Source organism: Hippoglossus hippoglossus, chromosome 11 (assembly GCF_009819705.1).
Source record: "Hippoglossus hippoglossus isolate fHipHip1 chromosome 11, fHipHip1.pri, whole genome shotgun sequence".
Taxonomy (NCBI): domain Eukaryota; kingdom Metazoa; phylum Chordata; class Actinopteri; order Pleuronectiformes; family Pleuronectidae; genus Hippoglossus; species Hippoglossus hippoglossus.
The window spans coordinates 21,042,052-21,065,344 of record NC_047161.1 but is presented as its reverse complement, the minus strand read 5'-3'; the positions used below and the strand labels follow the sequence as shown (position 1 = coordinate 21,065,344).

Here is a 23,293-nt window from a genome sequence, read left to right as displayed (position 1 = left end):
TTAGCCTTTGAGGAATTACTCTAGCGCAGTCCAACTGGGCATCGGGAATAATGGGACAAATTCTTGTTAGCTGTCAAATTAGTGGGTCATAAATCAAATCAGGAAAGCCACTACCTCTCAGTCAGAAGTCTCAGTGTGCCTGTTATTTGGGTGTGTGCTTGTTCCCTCACCGAACTAACCCCCCGAGTGTGTGTCTGAATGGACAGAATGGAGCCTGGTGTCTGTATCACTGCCTGCAGCTTGACTTAACAGTTACTCTTACATAACACGTGAGACTGCTGCTTCATCTAAAATCCACAGCATCTGTTTTTAGAGCCCAGCCGACTCTATGCTTTCTATTTTCAGCAGCAAGAACGAGGCAAACATGCAGTGTATCTATAAAAATAAACTTTGTTTATTGAAAAAGAGGCAAAAGTGCAACAGACAATGACTCACTTGTATCTTAGTCAGGTGGCTACAGTGAAAAAACAAAGCAATAGGATACAGTTACAGAGCTACAATACTGTGTTTAAACAAATTGTATAAATTATAGTACAAAACTGTACACAGTCTTACAGTATATACACAGCTTTATTTAGCAAATGCTAAATTTGTCCATGTCCTTCTTTTTTAAATATACAGTTAATAATGGGAGTCAAATTAATTTTAGCCATGTTACATAATTTTCTTCCCTCCACTAGTCTTTAGACTGTGGCGTCAGAATAGAAAAACTACTGGAATTGGAAAGACAAAGGACACTGAACTAGACCAATCAGCAGTTAGTAACTGACCTCCATCTTCTCAGGAGGCGACCAATGTCAAAACAGACTAAAGAGAGACTAAATGTGTGATAACATATTTAAATACAAAAACTGACGTCTCCTGTATTGTCATTACTTTCAGAAATTAGTAGTACATAATAAATGTAAGGCAAATATTTCAACTTTTGTTTCCCCTTGCATGACTTGGTGTGGGCAGTTTCTCCAGGAGCATTTCAGTGGCTGCCAGGGAACTACATCTCCCCCAGTCTGTCATTTTCGTTACATTTCAGGAGGTTTTTTAATTGAAATTTCTTATCAACTTTCATGGATGTACCCACATTGTGTTACCTGTACTCTCAGAAAGACACTTTAATACAGCTAGCCAACACGATTTCTCTGTGTAAAGGCAGAGTGGCCATGTTTGATTGTCATTTTTCAAGTCTTATCACATCACTTAGGCCACATTTGCAAAAATATATAATACATTACCTTTATGAAAAATAGTAACATAATCTTCATCTTTGGTTAACATTTTGTCTTAAGATTAGGTTCATGGTAGCTAATCTTAGCTACGGTCAACAAACTTCAATAACATTATTGAGCCAGTTTCTCTACGTCTGTTACACTATTTTGTAGCATTCACTGTTTTCCTGTAAATGCCCCAAAAACGTTGGTCACTCATTAATTATAGATAGAGAATAAATGTTATTTCAGGATTTAAAAACAATAGTGCAGTTGAGGTGCTCCTATTCATCTTTAGAGACTGTTACCTACAGTGATATTGTTTTCATTGTCTCAAGATCAGAACTAAATTACCTTTGAGTCTCAATGTAACAAATAATGGTCATAATGTCAGTGCTGTTAAAGTCTACATTTTCAAGATTGTGCATGACTTGAAATTACAAAGCTTTAAGAGCCATCATTCAAACATTATCTAAATAAAGACAATCAAGTGCTTGGCTCATTTATTTTGTAAATATTTGAGTATTTAGATCTGAAGTCATGTCCACTAACGCAACTTGCAGAATCCTATGGAATAGAAAACCATACAACATGGCTACACTGTATCCTGGTATGTGATTAGTAAAGACATGCATGTCTTTATATTTGAGAATGGAAATTCATTTTTGATCTTTGGAAACCATATAAAATCATTTTGATCAAAGTTCCACTCTTCAGTGCTGTTTCTTACGACCCTGTTCAGTGCCAGTTGTCATCATGTGAGCAGAGTACAGTTGGTTGTACTTTCTAGAGCATGTTTGGAGATGCAGTCCTTGTTTCTGATCAAAGGTGCTTTCTGGAGTCAGATGTAAATGTCCTCTGATGCCAGACACTGTTTTCGAAGAGATTCTTGGATTGTGGGGTACTGTCACCAGACCCTCGGTAACAGGGTGCATCAGTAGCAGCTGCCTTATGGTGGGTTTATCTTTTGATACAGATTTAAAAAATGTAAGACCTGATATGTTTCCATACATTTCTTTGTCAGTATGTCGTCAGTTTGTATCTTAGAAAAATAAACATGTCTTGCTCTCCTTCATCTCTTAACCTGGCAGGATTGATTGTAGGCAGAAGCAAGTACAGCCAAATTCTTTCTGATTTTTTTAGTTCTGGCCGGGACAACTGTGTATCTTAGTGTGGGCATTGTTCTTCCAACATGTGTAAATCTCTGATCGAATTTATTTTTAAGGCCTATTTTCCTATTTTTGTATTGCCTCTTACCAGACGTTGTCCAGACATACATTTCATAACAACACTGGCCTCATCATCTTTCCTCAAAGCAAACCAACAATTAAACAAGAAAATGTTGTTGTCCCTTTAAGAAAGGGTAATGAATTTCTGACCCATTGCTTGAAGTCTGGATTACACTGAATGTGCGTGTGGTTGTAAAGGCAGAGCGTTGGCTTGGTTGTTAGCATGTTGCAGTCCTGATGAATGGGTTTCAATGTGTGTGTGTGCATAAGTCTCTGGTCACATATTGTTGTCATAATCCCCAATCATCCTCCGAGTATTGGATGCCAGGAAGATGTCGTTGTCATGAGGACAGTCATGATGGCAGGAGCAGGTCTTGATAAACATCATCTTCTTCATGAAGACATCTCCCTCTGGACAGCGGAACTCCACCTCGGCTGTGATGGTGGTGTGAGGCGTGCAGCAGCGATTGTCTGTACAGACGCCGCAGAACTTCGGTTTGTACAGCCTGGTGCTGGAGCAGCCTGACAGCTCAAAGTGCATCCCTTGCTGGGCCTTTGGTGTCCGGACACATTTCTTCCCTTTCTGTGGAACAGAGATAATAATCTGTGACTTACTCGTCCGCAGAATCATAGAGTTGATCTGCTTGTTACTTGTACTGTTAGGTGCTGTGAGTGGTCGATGAGACTGGAAAAGCGATATATGAATATAGTACATTTACATATATCTAATCGCTTCAAAACTTTCTAAGCCCCACTAGCCTTTCATTTCCTTCACTCAATGTCCTTACCCTCTCCAGCTTCATCTCATTCACTAATGAACTTCTTTGTTGGACTATCCTAGAGAGCATCAGTCTCAACTGAGCCTAGCACAATTGTGAAAAGGGATGAGTAGGAATAAAGGCTTGTAAAAGCCAGGTTTACCCAGCTCCTCTCTATTATAAACTAATGAAGGAAACATTTACTTGTTTAAAGTAACAGTTGAAAAGTGGGTTAGCTCATTGATAAAATCAGTTTATGAATTTAGTCTTCTGAAGGAAGAAGTACTAAAACACTTAACTATAAGTCATCAAAAGGATTTGTGGGTTCTTTCACCACTACTAACACACTAAAGTACTCAGTGCATGTCTGAAAATATGAATAAACTGTCTTTTGCACAGTAACTGATGTGGAATATTCCTTCCCTCTCACACTCATCTTTTAGTTACAAGTAAACCAACTGACCTTGATTTCTTTCACAAGTTGGCTGTTGCAGGGCCGGACCATGCAGATCCTGGTCTGCCTCTCCAGCTGGCAGCGCTGGTTGTCGTTGGTGATACGGGATGAGACGGCCATGCCACAGGTGGCCGAGCACTCACTCCACTCTGTAGTCTGGACTATGCAATTATCTTTGTGACTCTCTCCATGTGGCCCATAGGGAGAAGCCTGTCTGAAGACTGAGACAGGATTTGAAGAGGACAGAGGATGAATCTGAGAGGCTCCTGCAACCAGAGGAAGCAGGGCAGAGGGAAATGTGTAGAGAGAGTTGAAAGCGGAACCAGTGTTTTGGGGGTTACTAATCGTTGCAGTGTCACTTCTGGCCAGCAGAGGCAGTAAAGTGTAATTTCGGCTCATGCAGTGTAATGAGTGGCATGGACTTGATGCCAGAAATGTCTGTTTTTAACGGGCGCCAATAAAGTAAAGGGAGATGCATTTATCACGTGATAGTCCATTAGTGTGTGAGAGACTGATACGACAAACAAAAACATACATAACTTCTGCACAGTATGGACAGTAGTGCAGTGCTATGTTCTGCGGCTGTCTAATTTGATTTATGTATTATCTATATGAACTTTTGGCCAAGCCGGCAGTGTGCCTCTAAGGCTGGTTATGTCTGAAACATGTTAACAACCTCTGGCTGGAATGCATGCCAAAATAAATCCCCAAATCGTATGTGATCCCCTGATCTTTTCCTCCAGCCCCATTTGCAGGTGGAAATTGGGAATTCAGAATAAAATGTCTCTCAATAACTCTTCGATGAATCACCATGTAATTTCATGGAGACATTCGTGGTCTAAAAGTACAAACAAATAGACAAACATATTGTACAATTGCCCCACTAACTTTACTGCTTTTAAATATACTTTAAACATTAAAAACAAAAGTACTTGGGTTAGGGTTAGGATGAGTGTAGCCTATTCCCTGAGGTAACAGTCTACTGTAACATTATGGCGCCTGGTCTCGGCTTCTTCCGACTCCTTTTCAGGTGTTTCTTCTTCAACAGTGATGCTGCTGCTTCAGGAGGCGGGGTCTAATGTTGCCTGCCTTCTCTGATTGGATCAGTGGGCCAATTAGCCTGTCTTTAATGATTACTTTTAAAACTATAAAAAACAACGTGAACATGTAACACAATGAATTGTTAGAAAGCACAAATATTTTCTGAAATATGTAGTGAAGTAAAAGGGAAAAGTACCTAAACAAATGTAATAAAGTAAAGTACAAATACAAGAAAGAAAAAACGAAGTCAATGTACTTTGTTGCATCCCAACAATGACAGTGATGAACTGATGTGGTCGTAGACTCCTATGGTCATCATGTTTCTACCTAACCATATCTAGCAGTGGATGTAACAGAGGTGACACTGACCGGCAATCACTGACTGGTAGTGGTGGTCCTGAGGCATCTGCTCACACACCCACTCCTCACAGCATCTCCCGGGGATCTGGATCCGGCGTGGGTATGGGCAGTCGAGGGAGGGCAGCCGGATGTCACTGGCACACATTGGCACACAGCCGATTTCTCCATTCATACACACACAGTGGTGCTTACAGCTGGGCTGGAAGGACTCCCCACTGCGGTAGACCACCCCCCCTAGGTCACACGTCTGACCCTCTTGAGCTGGTGACAGAGAAAACACATGCAGCTCTGTCACTGACTTTTGTTTCATCTGTGTGACTGAGCCATTGGCCAATGACTTGGTGTTAACAGTGTCCATTACATCATCAGGAGGGCGTATGAGATTGGGGCAGCCATTTATTACCCAGAAGGAGGCTGTGTACTGTTTCAAAGCCTAAAACTACTTTTACACTCTGTGGCTTCAAACCTTGTCTCAGAGTGATGTAAAAATAATTAGACTTAAAGCACAGCCATTGTATTTAATTATAGTGAAGTATCTGGTTGATTTTGTCAAACAGCATTTAGGGTTATAAATCAGGGTTTTAACAGAGCAGCAGCGTTGAAATGACTTGAAGAGAAACCTGGTTAACATGTTGTCTTAATGGGTCACGTTTCAGTCACTGTTTCATATTTGTGCCATTGTGTGACAACTAAAACCTGTAAGTGAGAACAGCTCTATTGTGAAATCAGCGGTTTTAAAGTACTATATATATGAGCAGAGAGGAGACATGCTAAAAGAAGACGCTGAATTATGAGGTCATGATTAATATTAGCGTAATACTGTTCCACAACTGTTTTCCACTACAGTTAATATTCTAGGTTTTGACCTAGTCTTGTTAAAAATTAAATGCATACAGCTTTTACCGAGTAGCCACATGTCAAATATCATCTCTCAGATAACTTTGTATATATGGCCATATGAGTATACAGTACAGCCAATATAATGTATGACACATTTAGTTGAATGCATGAAGTAGTAGTAATATTAAAATATCTTTAAAAATGATTTCTGTATACATGTTCTATGGAAAATAAATAAATACCAAATCAAAAAGCTTTGAAACTTTACAACTAGATTGGCACTGAGTAGCATACCTACATCAAGGCCCAGCTGTCTTCTTATGAAACCACATTTAGTGTTCCAAACCACTAGATCCAAACATTTCTATGCACCGAATTACACAAAACAATAGTGTCCCAATCATATTTCAGATTTTTTCATCAAGATCCATGAATTACTCTCGGAGAAATCAACGTAGATGCTGAAAAACACTTTACCTCAGAATGGCAAGGAAAGTAAAGAGAAAAAATGTATCCTGGAACCCCCCGAAATGCATATGAAGACATAACCCCCTTGGCAGAGGTAACAACTCTGTTTAACTCTTGATCACATGTTTTTTCTTTCTTTTCCTTTGAATCATACAGACCACGAGGCCATTGATCATATAAAGGACTTTGTTCGTATCACGAGAAATCAATTCTCAAACGTTATATCTTCCACTAGTGTGGGGGCAAATGAAGGTGTGTATTAGAAAGAATGTATTACCCATGCAGATGCCAGTCTCAGTGTCACTCAGCAGAGCGTAGTCACAGTAGAGCTCTTTGTGATGGTCACAGGGCTCCAGCATGGAGCAGGGCTCCCCCAGCTGCTTGGCACACACCTTACAGCAGCCACAGCCATTCAGGACCAGGCTGGTCCCCAACGGGCAGAGTGGGGGGTCTGCAGGGCAAGCACAGGGCTGGGAGCAGTCCTGGGCCATTGTCTGCAACAAACAGAAAAACATAGGTTAAGACCACATGAAACAATTAGCAGCAGGACACAGGAAGAATTTAAACATGAGAACAGAGAAAACATTTAAATGTCTGTTTTTCTACACCAGAGAATAAATCAGTCTCAGTAGCTGCTCAGTAAAAGTACAAAATATGAAAAGGTTGGTCCTTGAGGGGGTTGCAGGGGGGTTTTGACAATAATTTCATCCATTTGCAACACACTATCAGAATGTAGGACTATTTTGGTCCTGAATTCCATACTGTAATTAAACATCTAACAGCAAAAATCTTGTCAAATGGGGGTCTGTGGTCTAATTTGTGTTTGTTTATATGTCGTTGATGTGCAAAAGTTAGGGATCCGCTGATCTACACTTTACAAATAAGTGATATCTGCTCTGCAGTGACTGTGCCTCAGCGATATAAAAAGGCAGAACAGTGACGTTATGATGCTTCAGAATCTCAGAGACATGGATGGAGTCTTATTTAGACTCCAGAGACCAGGTTCACATTCCATCACCTGCGATTCTCAGTCCAGACTAATGTGCTAAGGAACTGAATATTTAGAGCAAATGCTTTTACAGATGCCGCAGTTTAAACCAATCCTACTCACTAAAGAAACAAGAGCAACACATGCCAACTCCAGTGACAATCCCAGAAGTGCAATATATGAGTAAAAGTTTAGGCTGGTAGAGGGAGCTGTGACATGAGCATGAGAGATCTTCTAAAGATAGAATAGACCTGGGGATAATTAGACACAGGCCCAAATATGATTGTAATGAACAGACAATAATAGTAGAGAACACTGCCAAGCTGCATGATACAGATCAATCAATTGATTTAGTTGAGTTGAATGAAAGAAAAATATGTGAATGAAGTTAGAATGACATGATTTCAGTATGATGAATATCACTGCTTGCTGTAATGGGGTGAGTGGTACCCATCACCTGATGCTTCAACTGTCTCTGCTTGAATCCAAACACCTTTGCTTTGTGAAAAAAAAAAACATATGACCCATACTGAAGTATAATATAAAACTAAATAGTAATGAAAACCAGTGACTGACTTGGTTTGGTTGCCTAACTGGAACCAAGTGACGACCTTTAATGAGCATGTCAGTGGTCAGCTCAGCTCATAATGGTCACATTGTTCCTGTGAGAATATGACTGGATGCTACCCATAAGTAGAATCAGCCCCTGGAATTGGGAAGCATAAATGAAGCAACTGATGCCAAACAGCTGATGCTAATGATTTCACTGCTCTGCCTGAATGAATGCTGCATTTCAGACTCAGACAACTTGAGCAACTTGAGATTTGTGCCACTCATAGTCAGAGCTCCTGTAGGTTAAGTTGGGGCAGATCCATCTACCCTGCTGGAGAAGCAGTTGTCTGACTCCACACCATCAAGGCAAACACTGTGAATGATGAACCATCATCTATAAGCCAAAGTAAATTGTATAAAGTCAGTATAGTAAAACTGTTATAAATTCAAATTTATGTCAAATATGAGACAACTGTTATTAGGTAGCTATCACTGAATGTCAATTTGGAAAATCTTGAAAAAAAATTTTTTTAAGCACAACCACAGTCTTTGTTCAGATTTATGACAAAGTGGTAAAAGAAGAGTTTCACGAGTTTAAGGAAAACAAATGTGTTTTTATACCATATAGTAACATGTAATAACATTGCAACACATTTGCCACCAACATTATGAGTCATGCAGTAAAGGCAGTGAGGCTGTTATTGTTTCACTCCGGTTAATGACTGCACAAAATGCCACAAGATGGCGACAGCAGACAGTGATCACATGGGCCAGCACACACTTTCCATGTTCTGTTTCCCTCCCACTGTAAAGCATCAGCAGACAGGGAGCAGGTTTGGAAGAGGAAAGTCTGAGTGTGGAGGTGCAGAAGCAGAAGGAGCTGCCTACATTTCTACCCACAATCGTCTACTTTATCACCAAAGACTTCACTCTGACGTAAGGAGTCACATGTTGACTAAAATGCACATTTGCTTGCAAAGGTCCAAAGCAGCATAATAACTCAACCTTGATATGAGTTCATGCTCAAATTAATTTCATTTTGACAGAGAAAGAAAACTTACCGATGCGATAACAAGCAGGAGAAGAGAGAACGTGGCTGAAGTTTCTACACACATGTTGCTTTGCAGGCTGCAGTCCACTCGGTAGTACTGGGTCCTGTGGGCAGGAGGCTCACTCTTGTTTTTCTCTCTGCAGCAGACTGATGAAGGCTGGGAGGAGAAATGGCCTTAAATACCAGCCCAGTGGGTGTAGCCAGAGAAACGAGAGCCATGCAGCTCTGCTCAGAGGGGTGAAAATATTCCAAATCAAATGGTTACAAAAGGCAGCCTCCACCGACACATCATTAGTTTGAAGTGCTGCGAGTGGACAAAATGGCAACAGACAGGGGGTGTTAGCTCTAGGGTAATAAGGTGACTGACAGCAGCTAAGATTGGCCATTTTGAGTCAATTTACATTCCAATTTACAGTGTTGTGTGGCGGCTCTGACACTTACTGTAACATATGAGTAGTCAAAGCCATAAGCCGCACCTCAACAAAAGACAGTTTTAGGAATGTTCCTCACAGAATCTTAGATTTCATGCAGCAGCGGTAATGATTGTGGAAAAAGAGGGTGGTGTAAGCCAAACACTGACAGACTGCAGAGGTGCACGCACACACACGCACACACACACGCACACACACACACACACACACACACACACACACACACACACACACACCCACACCCCCACCCCCACCCCCCTCTAAAGAGAAATAGGATGTGGCCTTCGTGAAACGGAAGATCGTGGCAGTGGGATTTGAACCATTGTGTGAAAGTATGGGGCCTCGGTTTCTTACTAAATCTCAAACATGCTCCAAATTCAACAAGTCTGTGTTGATGAGACGCCTGTCATGACTGTTGACCGTTGTCAAGTTCACACGAGCCAGTTTCTAAATGTCTTATGGAAGTATTATGTGAACAGAGAATAACATATCGCTTGGTAATAATATTGTGGCTATGGTTTCCATTCGTGTTCTGTCATCATGGGTAGAATTCCCTCATGAAGTCTGCCTGTTGCAGTAGGTGCTCGGAGTTTCTGTGTCATCGCTGCACTTATGTACGTCATTTTCAAAATTAGCTTTGTAAAATGAACAATGTCCAGATATCTTAGTGTTTACACAGTAAAGCCTCCACACCCCAGCTCTAGTTCACCTCCTGACCACTAGATAGAGCCAATTTTCCCTCCAGCTCTCTTCTTCTAATCTCTAAATCACATCAAAATAATTTTACGGGTGACGGACATTAAAATAATTGGTTTTATGGTATATTGATTAAAATGTTGATAATATTTTGTGTAGGCTGTGTGGTGGGGGCTCTATGACCGTCCGCCTTTAGATCATTGTCTTCAAAGGAGCCTGGTAGAAGAAATAAGGCCTTATTATGGACAGTGCCATGGTCAAACCTAAACTTTACATCAAATAATTTAGCTCATCAGGTAACCAATATCAAGGTCTTTAAAATAACCTATTGTCCACCCAACAGTAACTTGACAATCAGTTTGATCTCAGACTTTAACTGCCCTCTCTGCTCAGGTGTCCTGTTGTCCTTGGGAAACCTTTGGAAATGTGTTAACACTAAGGCTAAGTGACTGTGCTGCAGATCCAGTCCTCTGTTTCTTAAGTAACATGAACAAGTTCACACTTCATTAGTGAAGTATACCATTGATGCCAGTCAAAAAATCCATCACACGTTTTGGGTTTAGGTTTAAACATAGAGAATCGCTGGCTCGTCACCCTTAGAAAACCCTTGTGTCTCTCACTGCCTGGTTCAACAAGGCCAGGCCACAATCTGGACAAGCATGAACTGAAATAACCACAGCTTGTGGGAACATAGTATCAATGTATGTTTTTTATTTTAATTTTACTACCTTAATCATTTCCTCATTATTAAGAAAGTGAAAAGTTTAAATGTTCAGCATTGTTGTTATTGTGCAGTACAGTCTGTCATAAATAACTGCAGCCCTCTATGCTACACATAGAGAATGTATAAAGAGGGCTGTAAACAATTATAATTAAAAGAACAAGATAAAATATTTTTAGAGGTGTTTAGGTGTGTAATTCTGAAAACAGGCCTTTTCTCTGAACTGAATGGTTTTATAATGCAGTCTACTTTCTTGTAAGAGAAAAATCGGAATGTATCTTACATCACAAATGTTTTCATAAAAATAAGACAGGAACTGCTGGATTTGGATAAGTAAAACAGTGAGTCCTTGTTAAGAGCATTGGCAAACCGCTGCCATTCTGAAGCAACCACATCATTAAATGTTACTTGTCTCCATTCTCTTGCCACAAATATTACATAAAACATTACATAAAAGCTCAGTACAGGCTCACAGCTTCCATGTTCAGACAGGTGACATGATGCACCGGGCTGTCACAGCTCAGCTCACATGTGGCATCACTCAGATGGGACACAATGTTTGACCTGGAGTAAATCACTATCATTTGTTGTTTCCCCTCCTCCTGCACACACACACACACACAGACACACACACACACAGACACACACACACACACACACACACACACACACACACACACACACACACACACACACACACACACACACACACACACACACACACGTGTATATGTAATTTGTGGTTGAAACAGAAGAAGTTTGAGTACCAGTCTTTCCTGTGAGTAGAAATCATACAAGGATCCTTTCAGTGCACCTACTCCCAGGTCCAGGCAGGTTGACTACACAACAACACAATGGAATTTATTCCCACTCTTGTTTGAGTGTTGTGTGTTCGACCATCAGGATCTGTTCACATTCAAATAATAGGGTAGCTCCCACATTGCTGACATTGGGGGTCTTAACCTGCAATAATTTTATCAGTGGATGTTTGCTTACCACAAACAAATACTGTACACTATGTACAAGCTCACATTCCTGGATAATTACATACTGTAAACATTATGTTATTTACCTGGAGATCCTGGAAACTGAGGGTAGAACTACAGCCACCATGTTCATTTCAAGAGATTTCAAAATCCTGTGTCATCATCTTAAAACACTGCAGTGATTATCCAATAAGCTTACATCAGCTTACATGGGTCTGTTACTCAAATGTCCTTCTTGGTACCACAATGTTTTCACACTTCACCTGTTGTTTCACAATACATACTGTGAATAGTACTGTGTGTGATAAGATACATTCTGCTCAGTGTGATTGTGAGGATGCAGCAGCCTGCATATTGGTATGAATCCTCATTGTTTTTTCAGTGTCTTTGTGTCTGACACCATGAGGCAAGGAATAAATCATATCATATTGCATCAAATTGCCATAAAGCTTTGCTGAGCAGATTCATGATCCTCACAGGATGAACTCTTTATTGATGCCACTTTCAGGCCAAAATGCACTTTTTTGCACAAGATATTGTGTTCATGGTAATGAATGAGCATATCCCTCAGTGCAATGTAACTTAAATAGTAGCATATATAAGGGATAATAAAGTATACCATGAAAAAACTAGAATTATCACAATGTGGTGGTTTGCCTCTGCCAAACAGTGCAGTTTCCGTTTACATAAATCTATTTTCCAGACTCTAATGAGGTCACCATGACCTTTGCCTTCATTTGTTCATCTTTGGGTCCAAGTAACAACTGATCAGAACTACAAGAAATTCCCTCAAGGCGGTTTTGAAATATCGAATCAGTTAATCCATGATTCAAAGTGAGCATGTGTGCTAAATTTTAATGAATTCCCTTGAGGTGTTCTTGAGATTTCACATTCACAAAGCAAAATAGAGGCTATTTAGAGGTCAGTGACCTTGACCTTTTGACCGTAGACCACCAAAATGTAATTAGTCCATCTTTCCCTCCCAAGTCCAAGTTAATGTTTGTAGCAAATTGGAAGAGATTCCCTCAAGCGTGTCTTAAGTTGTAACTTTCGATAACAACATAAACATACTTTGTGAGGCCACTGTGACCTTAACGTTTGACCACCAAAACAAATCAGTTAATCATTGAGTCTAAGAGAATCTTTGAGCCAAATGTGAAAGGACTCCCTCTATGCCTTCCAGAGATATCGCGTTCACAAGGCAAATAAGTGCTTTGTGAGGTCAAAGTGACCTTGACCTTAATCTAATCAGTTCATCCCTCTGGCCACTGGCTGTAACTGTCGCAGAAGCATGAAAATAGCAAAAAGAAAAATGTCACTTCAGTTTCATTCATTTCTAAGTCAGATTTAACAACCAATACACTGGCAAGTGCCTGTTTCCTCGTGTGAAGACATAAATTATCAAGATTTAAATTGAATCCCCATATTTTTTTGTCAGATACATTAATTATTGGTGTGTTGGTTGGCTCTGCAGATAGAATTTGTTGACAAGAAGAAAAAAGAATATCAACCTTCAAATGAGCTCTATGTAGGTTGTTTCTATTGCTACACAGCCAATGTTAGTGGTAACTGTTTACCTACCAGTCTAGAAGAAATGTGTGAGTTCAGCATCAAACTGCTGTATTAACCATTTTCCAGCCTTAATGTTAACTCTTAAAAAAAACTTAATGTGTTGCTTCTATTTCTGTCACTTGTATGCTTCTATTGAAGTTAGCATACACAGCCTATAATTGAGCAGTAACATGCAATCCTTGTTAAATGGACTGGAATATATAGTGATTTTCTTGCCTTTACCACCACTCGAAGTTCTTCACATCACAAGTCACATTGCCACACACTCACACAGGACACTACCACATGCCTCTCCAGTGTGAAAAAGCAGAAAAACACCCTCCTTCAATCGCAGAGTAATGGAGTACTTTGTTGTATAACCTTCCTTTGGTGATTAGCAATTCTTTGACCATGATCTCTTTGGTGCTCATGTGAACTGGAAGTGAAAACAAGCCACCTGACTCCACAGCTTGTTAGTCACAGCAGGACATGTAGAGTTAATTACATCCTGTGTTATGGTACAACAGCTGAAGTGAGTCAAGGTGTTTGACTGGAATCGGAGCCCAGCTTGGTGCTTTTGGCTGCGGCAGGATCTGGATGACTCAGTCCAGCCGAAGTACCGAGAAACTCAAACTCAAAGGCTTAATGCACAGTGTTGGTGGTTTTACTTTAGTCCTCTGTTGTAGGAACTCGTCTCCAAGTGAAAGTAAGTCAGTCATGTTGTTTTTGGGATGCATGACCTATTATCAGCTATACTGCTCCTGACGATGCAGATGATGCACTGGCAGTAGACTGCTCCTTATGAACAATGTAGGCTTCAGTCAAAGTTGTGCACCAAACATAACCAGTGGCATGCTTTTTAAATGTGGTTTGACTAAAATAATTGTTTGATTCTCAGATATATATATATATTTTTTATGTTAATTTTAAGTTTATTGTAATAAGTTGTTGAATAAGTATACAGTAATCTTATCTTGAGAGCTAAATTGCAGGTGCCTACACAGGTAAAGGACCCTCCCAGCAGGCACAGGGGCAACAGTCTCATGGACACGTCTTATTACCTTATGTTTTGAGTTACGTTTCCCCCCCCCTGTCCATTTGTGTGTTTGTTTGTCAGCAGGGTTACGCAAAAACTGCTGAACTGAGAACTTCCCGCTGCATTGTGCACATGTGAAAAGAAAACTTTATCTCTCTGGAGGTCCTCCGAAGGACCTGTCTGATAACGGCTATATTGTATGTACAGCTATCGTAAATGGACTGTATTTATGTAGCGCTTTTCCAGTCTTATGGCTCACTCAAAGTAGTTTACATGTATCCATTCATGCACACATTTATACAGCGCTGCTATAGGCAGGACTTTTCTATAATATATCATTTATACACTGTTGGCAACTTGAGTTGAATAGTCAACCATTGAATAATTTTTGAACAATTTCCGTCATGATGCATGTCAAATATGTTATGAAATTTTCTAATTGTTTAAGTCTTAAATCAGTCAGAAACTGAGTTGTGTTTATAGTATGTCCCAAAACTAAAACTTTGGTTGTGTCCTTTTTTAAAGTAAACATTTTTATTTTGTTGTATATAATGAAATATTTCATTATTTTGACGGTGCATTTTTGTCTGTTTAGTGTCTGTTTCCGTCACTTTATGAGGAACAAGTCATTTGTATCTGAAAATAAGTTAATGTGCATTGTTCAGCTTCTGGTTTGTATAAGGTGCAAAGTGCAACTTGCAGTAAGAAAGTATCTTCTCATAAAACTCACTTTTGAAGTGGGAAATTGACTCTGGACAGTTGCTCATGGTGGATGAGCCCCTCTGTAGTGGAGCCCCTACAGCTTCTCTTTATATCAAAGTCTGGGGCATTTTAAATTTTCACATGAGTAATTTGAGGACAGAGTGTTGGTGTCATCAGAGAGTTCCTAGCTTTGATATTTACCTCGGATATTTGTGTGAAGAGATTGAACAAACTAACCTTGTGTAAACCTTTCACGAACTCAAAACATTTCAGTCCCAAGCTGCAGCGTTCAAAGACCCAGACACGCAGTTTTTTTTCCTGACATAAATCAGCAAACTCTGTGATTCCCATGCACCGTCAACCCCCTCCCTGCTTTCATATCCCAGCCGATGTGTGAGGGCCAACAGTCTTATCATTCTGCTTCCTGAACCTCCCGGTGAGCAGTGAGACAGAGACCAGGTCACGATCTTTCCATCGCTCATTTATCTCAGCTGACTTGTATTTCCTGTGCCATGACCTCACCTGTTAACGCGCTGACTAATGTTATTCACGAAAGATTAGCCCATGACCCAGGAGGGTGGAGTGCTGGGCTGAAGTGTTATTGGGCCAGACCAACTGATTACATTGGGTAGCTTTCCTGCTGAAATATTAGAAAATGAAGGCAGGTCCATGACTGTGGCTTTTCTTAATACCTGTTCCCCTCTTTAGAAAGCCCATGATGCAAGCGAAATATGATGGGTTGATCAGGGATATATGATGAGAGGTGTGGTTGATGCAGTCGTGCTCCAGAGTTAACTAGTTCAGTAAACTAAAGTTTGAATGATTTAGTTAACTGCTGTTATTTTTACATACATCGCATGTCAGGTATTTCAGTTAAAAAACGGACAAAATCTGAAGACCCAAGTTCACAACTTTTCAAAATAAAAGCTCTGTTATTCAGCTCGAGCATTACAGCAACAAGTTACCTAAGAGGAAGTGGTTCTATGAATGTCTCTGTCAGTTGGATATAGTGTAATAAAAATAATGACATTATCAAAATCATCTGGCTGGATTATTGGCTGCAGGTAGGTAAAATAAAGATGGAATCATATCCTATGGCCTTTGCATTCACTGGATCTCAGCCAGATATTTTAAAGGTTGGAGGGAGCAAGATACGAGAACAACTCTGGGGGCGGATTCAAGATTTATAAATATTTTTCACATAAAAAGAACAAGCACGAGTTTTGCAGCAAGCTCTCCTAAAATAACAGATAGCAAACTGTTTTTCTTTTACCCTTTACTACCATAAACCTTAGTTTGTTCTTTTCATCTTTATTTAACATTTATATGTATGTAAAGTGCCCACATTCAAACCAGCAGATCATTTCCTTGATCTACATATAAGCACTTTAGAACAAATGTTGGATAAGAATTGCTTTAAAGTCTATGAAATAAAACATAAAATATAGTCTCACCTGTTAACACGCTGACTAATGTTATTTGAGCAAGATTAGCCCATGACCCAGGAGGGTGGAGTGCTGGGCTGAAGTGTTATTGGGCCAGACAAGCTGATTACATTGGGTAACGTTCCTGCTGAAATATTAGAAAATGAAGGCAGGTCCATGACTGTGGCTTTTTAAGGCCTGTTTCCCTCTGAAGAAAGCCCATACAATCTGTAGTTCACCAGGATAAAAACTGGTTTACTATCAACTGTCATTGTGGCCTTTAAAACCAATACTTACAATATTTACAATAATATCATATTATGACAATGTAATTAGAAGCAGGATCGTGGTGTTCTGGGTTCCACTGTCTATGTGGTTGTGTCCCACAGGCTTTAAATGTGATTATATCAGTTAATTACCTCTTAGATATGCTACTACTAGTTTAGATTGTCAGGGGACACATGACACACCTCTTCATCACATTAATGTCTCATCAATACGTTTATATTGCTCCCCTCATTTCTCTCAGACTTTTTCACATGCACACACACACACACACACACACACACACACACACACACACACACACACACACACACACACACACACACACACACACACACACACACACACACACAGACGGTTACTTGACCTGTTAACAGAGACAACAACTACTTTGATTTCCCACATCGCTGACTGTAATTATCTATGCACAAAACCTGAGCTTTCTGTTGCCACGAGAGTGTGTGTTTCAAACAGATGCCTCTCTCCAATGCACATCAGTGAAAATGATACAGTACTGAAAAGTCACACCGAACACAGATTACATTTTCTCTGCAGCAGGTCAGTGAACCGTGGAGTCCAATTTATCAACAGCATTCATGTACACTTTGATATTTAACAGCCCTGACCCGGAGCATGCTTCACACACATCCTCTGTCACCCAGATTCCAGGACCAGCTCTTTGAACTTCCACTGCAAATTAATGTCAATATTATTCACCTGACTATGAAGCGAGAAGGTTGCAAAACTCTCCTCAGACAAATATGTGCACAAGTTGTCACACAGGGATTTAGGTTGTGCTGAGGTGATATAACTACCTCCCTCTCAAGACATCGTTTCAGCACTTCAATCTTTCCCTCTTTCCTAATATTTATTATTTTCCAGTCTGTGCCATGGGACAGTCGGGCTGTTAACCCCCTCTGCTCTCCACTTTGCTCCACTTTTGTCTTCATCTCGTATCATACATCTAAGACTGGATCCTGGCACAAGGCTTTGCTGCTGTTTTTGTATAAAAGAATGAAATAATGAAAACAGGACTCCCAAAGGTGTGTCCCCAGTGAGCTGATCCTCTGTGCTGGGAATGTTTCTGCTAGTGATGCTGAGGTTTTATACCTTGGTGGTACAAACTGGAATTGCCATCACCATTATCCCCACCTTCAACATTTTATTCACTGAGAATTACCGCTATGATATTGCTCGAAATAAATGGAACAGGTGTGTCACAACAACAATTGAAATTAAGTTTAAAAAAATCAAATCTAAAGGAATTGTAATGATTGGTAAGTAAGTAAAGTAAATCACTAAATCAGAGTCCAGGTGTTTCCAATAAGACTCTAAAATGGGAGGGAGGGAGAGGAAAAGAAACCACTACTCATTTAATCTCTTACCATAGCCTTGTATTTCTATTCCTCTTTTCCTTTTTGGTCTTTGTTTTGTGTTAGTTGTATGTTTAGTGTTTGCCACTGTAGTATGGTATACTCCTATTACAAATTGTCACCACCACCCTAAGACCAGACCTGGTAGTCAGGTCCAACACCCTGCGTATCGTCTCCCTAGTATTGACTGTACTGTGGGAGGATGAAGCAAATGAGAGGAAGAGGCTGTGGTACATGCATGGAGATAGTATCTGAGGCAGAAGAACATGGCTGGAAAGCACTAGTCTGCCCAGTGGAGAGGTTGGTGCTTCATCAACCCCCATCAAGTTGCTCAAAGAGCTAGTAATCCATGGACAAGCCCTGCACCAGAACATAAAGAAACATCAGGGACTGCACAACGCTGCAGCCATATGGCTATGGATCAGGAGGAAAGACCCCAACTGGGCCCCAAAATGTTAAGGACACAGCCTGGTCTCATCAGCCTGTGGTGGGCCTGCCTTAGCAGAGTGTGTCTTGTTATTAAAAGGCTGAAACACCTGATGACACTAAGGTGCACAACTGATCATATCTCCCTAACCTTTGCAGGTGGTCACTAATATCTGCTGGTGGTCGGCAACTTAAAATCCAAGATCCTCATCATCTCATCTTTTGTTCTGAAATTATTAGTAATCCATGTGTGTGCAAAATGTGGTTTCTTGTTCTCACGCCTCAGTCACTTAAAGCTGGATTCATTCATGCACGTTGCCAAGATGCACCACTGATCTCAACGTTGGAATTAGCCACCACAAACATTGGCATTGACTGTAGACAAAATACACTGTATTTACACAAGCTGCTCGCTCAACAACCAGAAAGAATGATTGCATTATCTTGTTGAGATGATAGGTGATATTTCCACGTTTTTACTATAGATCGCACTAACAAAGAAGATTAGCGTACCGTTAACATATACAGTTTATAACAGTTTGAATGGAAATCGCTGTTTTTGGTTCAGAGACCTCTGTCTCACTCCCACTGCCCCTTCACACCTCATGTGCACACGCCTGAATGCCCTTGTTTTGTGATTGGCTGGAAAAGGATTGTGCTATTCGGATCGTCCAGCTTTCATATTTTCCAAATATAGAGCCAGGACGGTGTACTTTTGTTTCTCATTGCGCAACTGTGGCTGAGGGGGTAGAGAGGTGGTCCTCTAACCAGAAGGTCGGGGGCTCAATCCCAGTCTATCCCGTCTGCATGGCGGAGATACTGAACCCCTAATTGCCACTCAGAAAAAAGTGTGTGGCAATAACCTGTAGGTAAAGCACTTTGAGTGGTCATCATGATTAGAAAAGTGCTCAGACCAGACCATTTCCCTGCCTTCAACCTAAAAAGATCTGTGCCTCAAAAACAATAATAATACTATCGTCACAGACATTTGCTTCTGTGAAATAAAAGTTCCAAATGACTTATCTTCTTCACCCAGCAAGAAAGACCTTATTATAACATTGCGATCTATACAGTAGATTTTCAGAATCATGATATCATTTCAACATCACAATTTCGTCAAGTTACACTTATGAATCATACTTTTCCCACATCTCATCATTTACTTTGCTCCATAACCTACAGACAAGAATTATCCACTAAAAGTTGGAAAGGACACCCATTTTTAGCTCTTTTTTCGTTTCCTCCTAGATCTGTTTCTCAGTTGGACAAATATATCTCTTTTCAGCAATGTGTACGTTCTCCCACCTTAGTTTTATAATGTGCTGCCTCAAATTTACACTTACAAGAAAGGTGGATGGGTTACAGAGGTTTGAAAGGGAGATTTTCAGTTTTGTTGCTTGGGTAAGATAGCAGGGAGTGGAATCTGGTTTTGATAGAATTATATTAGGTTGACTTTGATGCTAATTCTCTGGAACCAGTATATGTACCCAGTCATCCTCAGGAACATGTTGGAAATTATGCTTTTATTACTTGACAGATTATTATTGCACAACACCAAGTACGTAAGTAAGTAAGTTCAGCACTGAGAAGGAAGCCAACAGAAAAAAGTTCACCTTTTCCTAAGATAGTTTGCCAATGCTTCCATTGTGTAATTTGTGTCTGCAAAGATTTAAACCATAAGGAACTGGAGATGATTTTCAGTTCTCTTACAGTTCGGGTTAGTCCGCATAAAAGTCTGGCCTCTGGGACACCTGCTGGGGTTACAAAAACACCTCGTCTTTAATGAGGTGAGGGAGAGGGCTAAAAATAGCTCCTGGACTCCTGGACTGAACCTTCCCTCTCTGCACACTCAGGATGTTGTTTAAGTCTGGTACATTCCTTACACACTTAGCCAGCCTGCATATTTGCCTCCTTCCCTCTGTTTTATTCCATCCACCTTCTTGTGGTCTTAGAACACTTTGTACCAGCTGTGGCCAGATGAAGCTCTGAAGCATCGTCTGCTAATGTTTTGAAATATAACTGTCACACGCGTATGTTCATTCAGATACTAATCCAAAAGTCTGATCCAATTGTTTTGCCTTCGTGAAGATTGTTTTGTTTTCGATGGGTGTTGATTCAACTTTAAAGGTGCTGTGAATTATGTAGTTTGTGATCCTATTGAATTGTATTGGGTTATACTGACAATCTTTATCGTGGCTCAAGATGGGGATTAAATATTAGGAAAAACCTCTTACAGTACAAATTTCAGTTTTTCAAATAGCTGCCACCAAGCCACATAATGTTTTACATGATAAGGACCCACACCTGGTGATTTGTGACACATATTTATAGACCCACTAAACTTTGTTGTATGATAGGAGAAGGCTTATGACTTCAAACTAGGCAGTCAACTGTTAATTTCCTGTTTCTTACCAACAGTCACATTTATAAAGCCAGAGGGCAGAGTCCACTACAAAGTGTTCAGGTGAAAGTGACCCTCCAGAATTTCCTCCACAGAATGGTAAATGGTTTTGTATTTATATAGCGCTTTTCTAGTCTTGATGATCACTCAAAGCTCTTTACAGTACAGTTTTACATTCACCCATTCACACACACATTCATACAGTGCATCTATTAGCAGCACTTTTGTTGTTCTATGAGGGGCAATTCAGGGTTCAGCATCTTGCCCAAGGACACTTCGGCATGCAGATGGGGAAGACTGGGGATCGAACTGCGGACAACCACTCTACCACTCTACCCGTCAGCCACAGCCGCCCAAAAGAAACCACCGGTCAATTTCTCTGGTCAATACCAATATTGACCAGAGTCAATATTGACCAGAGTCAATATTGGTATTGCTTTTCAGATATAAGATTGTCAAGAAACACAGTTCAGGACACAGGTATAAAACCATTTCTAAAGCTTTGAGTGTTCCAGTGAGCCCAGTGGTCTCAATGATAGTGAGGTTGAAGAAGTTTGGAAACACAAGGACTCCTCCTACAGAATTGGCCATCTGTTGAAACTGAGTAACCAGGCAAGAACGGACCTAGGTCAAGGATGTGAACCAGAACTAAGGAGTCAGCCTTCATATGTTCTCTGGAGAGATGGAAGAACCTGCAGGACGGAAAACCTTCTCAGCAGCTTCCATCAATCAGGCCTAAATGGTATAGTTGTTAGACAGAGGCCACTTTGAGCGAAAGTCTGCTTAGCTGCCGTAACATCACTAGTTAGAAACAGTTGTGTGTTTATCATTTCCTTCCATGTAGATTGACAACAAAATTGTTAGACACTTATGTTCAGTGAGGTCATTATTAATTTGTGACCACCTCCAGACATGGTTTGGCCTGGGGTGCATTTTAACCTGTACATTCATGGTCTGGCTCTATCGACTGCAATCACGCAAAACATATTTCGAGAAGAGAGTATATGGGCGACCCTTTCTTAGAAAACTATTATATAATACAAATTTGATCATCTTAATAACTGACCCAAAACTTATTTTAAAACTTTATCTCAGCTCCCTATAAAATGAGTGCCAGCTAAAAACATCCTCATTCCAAAGGATTCTCTTCATTTTTCCATGCGCACTCACACACACACCACAGCAGGCCGTGACATCCCAGCTGTGCTAGTCCAGATGGAAAATGAAATATGAAAAGTTATGTACTGTATGCATATTGAGGTCATGATGTTGACAGAAGTTGCTGGTGGGTTGGATGTTGTAACAGCCTGACCTGCATGGGGCAAGAATAATGCATGCAGGGAGTATAGATATTAATCAGAGACCAGAGTACAATTTTCTGGAAACAGTCACTCCTCCATCTTTACAATTTTATCATCTAGTATTTTGTGAATGAAAGAGAGAGATTTTTTAAAAGCGATTAACACAGCCCTGCTTTCTGCAATAATAAATAACGAATGGAAAAAATTGCAGGAAATGTCTTAGTCATTTGTCTCATATTGAGCTTTGTAGGCTCATTTTAATAAAACAACTGGAATTGCATTGAAGTGCACCTCTGCCAAGGACCTACAGTCTCCTGATGAAACCCCATTTAAATTCACTAGATCCAGATTTCTATTTGGATCTGCAGCATATTACACACGCTCATAAATATCAGTCTGCTAGAAGGTGATGTACCTTTCTGTATTGACATTTGCTCAGCTATACATTGGTGTTAGTTGCAAATCTCAACACAAAAAAAATACTACGAACTTCATTTGACCAAAATGTACACACTCTCAAACAAGATTCTGTAAGAAATTAATTAAATTTCGATATGTTAAAGAAAGTAAAAAAGTTCTTGGATCAGCCCCTGATCTGGGTCTGTGTGGTGCTAACTAATTGACAAACAAAAAAACTCAAAACAAATGCCACTGAAAATATTTTTTTCAGTTTCTGACAATCACTATCTTGATAAAAAAAAAACAGCAACATCCTGCTCTAGTCTCCAGAAAGTGACACATGTAAAAAAATATTGATACAAGATGATTTTTATAATTTTTTGGGAAAAGAAATATTAACCAGGTGTTGGCCTATGTTGATTTAATGGTGTTTTTGAACACATTTTACAACTTAGATTGCACTTCTAAAACTAGAATTACAGAACTGTGGTTGTATGTCTCTGCCAACTGTCACAATGGAAATCTTATCACTTGTGAACAAGGCAAATATGGGCTTTGTGGTGTCACCTTGACCTTGACCTTTGACCACCAAACTCTAATCGGGTCATCCTTGAGTCC

The 23,293-nt window shown here is 40.2% G+C and overlaps 1 protein-coding gene across 1 annotated transcript; it reads right to left on the bottom strand.

Moving 5' to 3' along the window:
* Positions 1 to 374: 374 nt before the first annotated feature.
* ccn2b (cellular communication network factor 2b) lies at positions 375 to 9,255 on the bottom strand. The gene is made up of 5 exons (XM_034601211.1): positions 8,954 to 9,255; positions 6,630 to 6,846; positions 5,054 to 5,305; positions 3,653 to 3,909; positions 375 to 3,014 (listed from the first exon to the last, which is right to left on the bottom strand). Exons 1-5 carry the CDS (start codon positions 9,005 to 9,007, stop codon positions 2,709 to 2,711), a joined length of 1,086 nt encoding a protein of 361 aa, XP_034457102.1. The 5' UTR covers positions 9,008 to 9,255; the 3' UTR covers positions 375 to 2,708.
* Between the last annotated feature and the right edge of the window lie 14,038 nt (positions 9,256 to 23,293).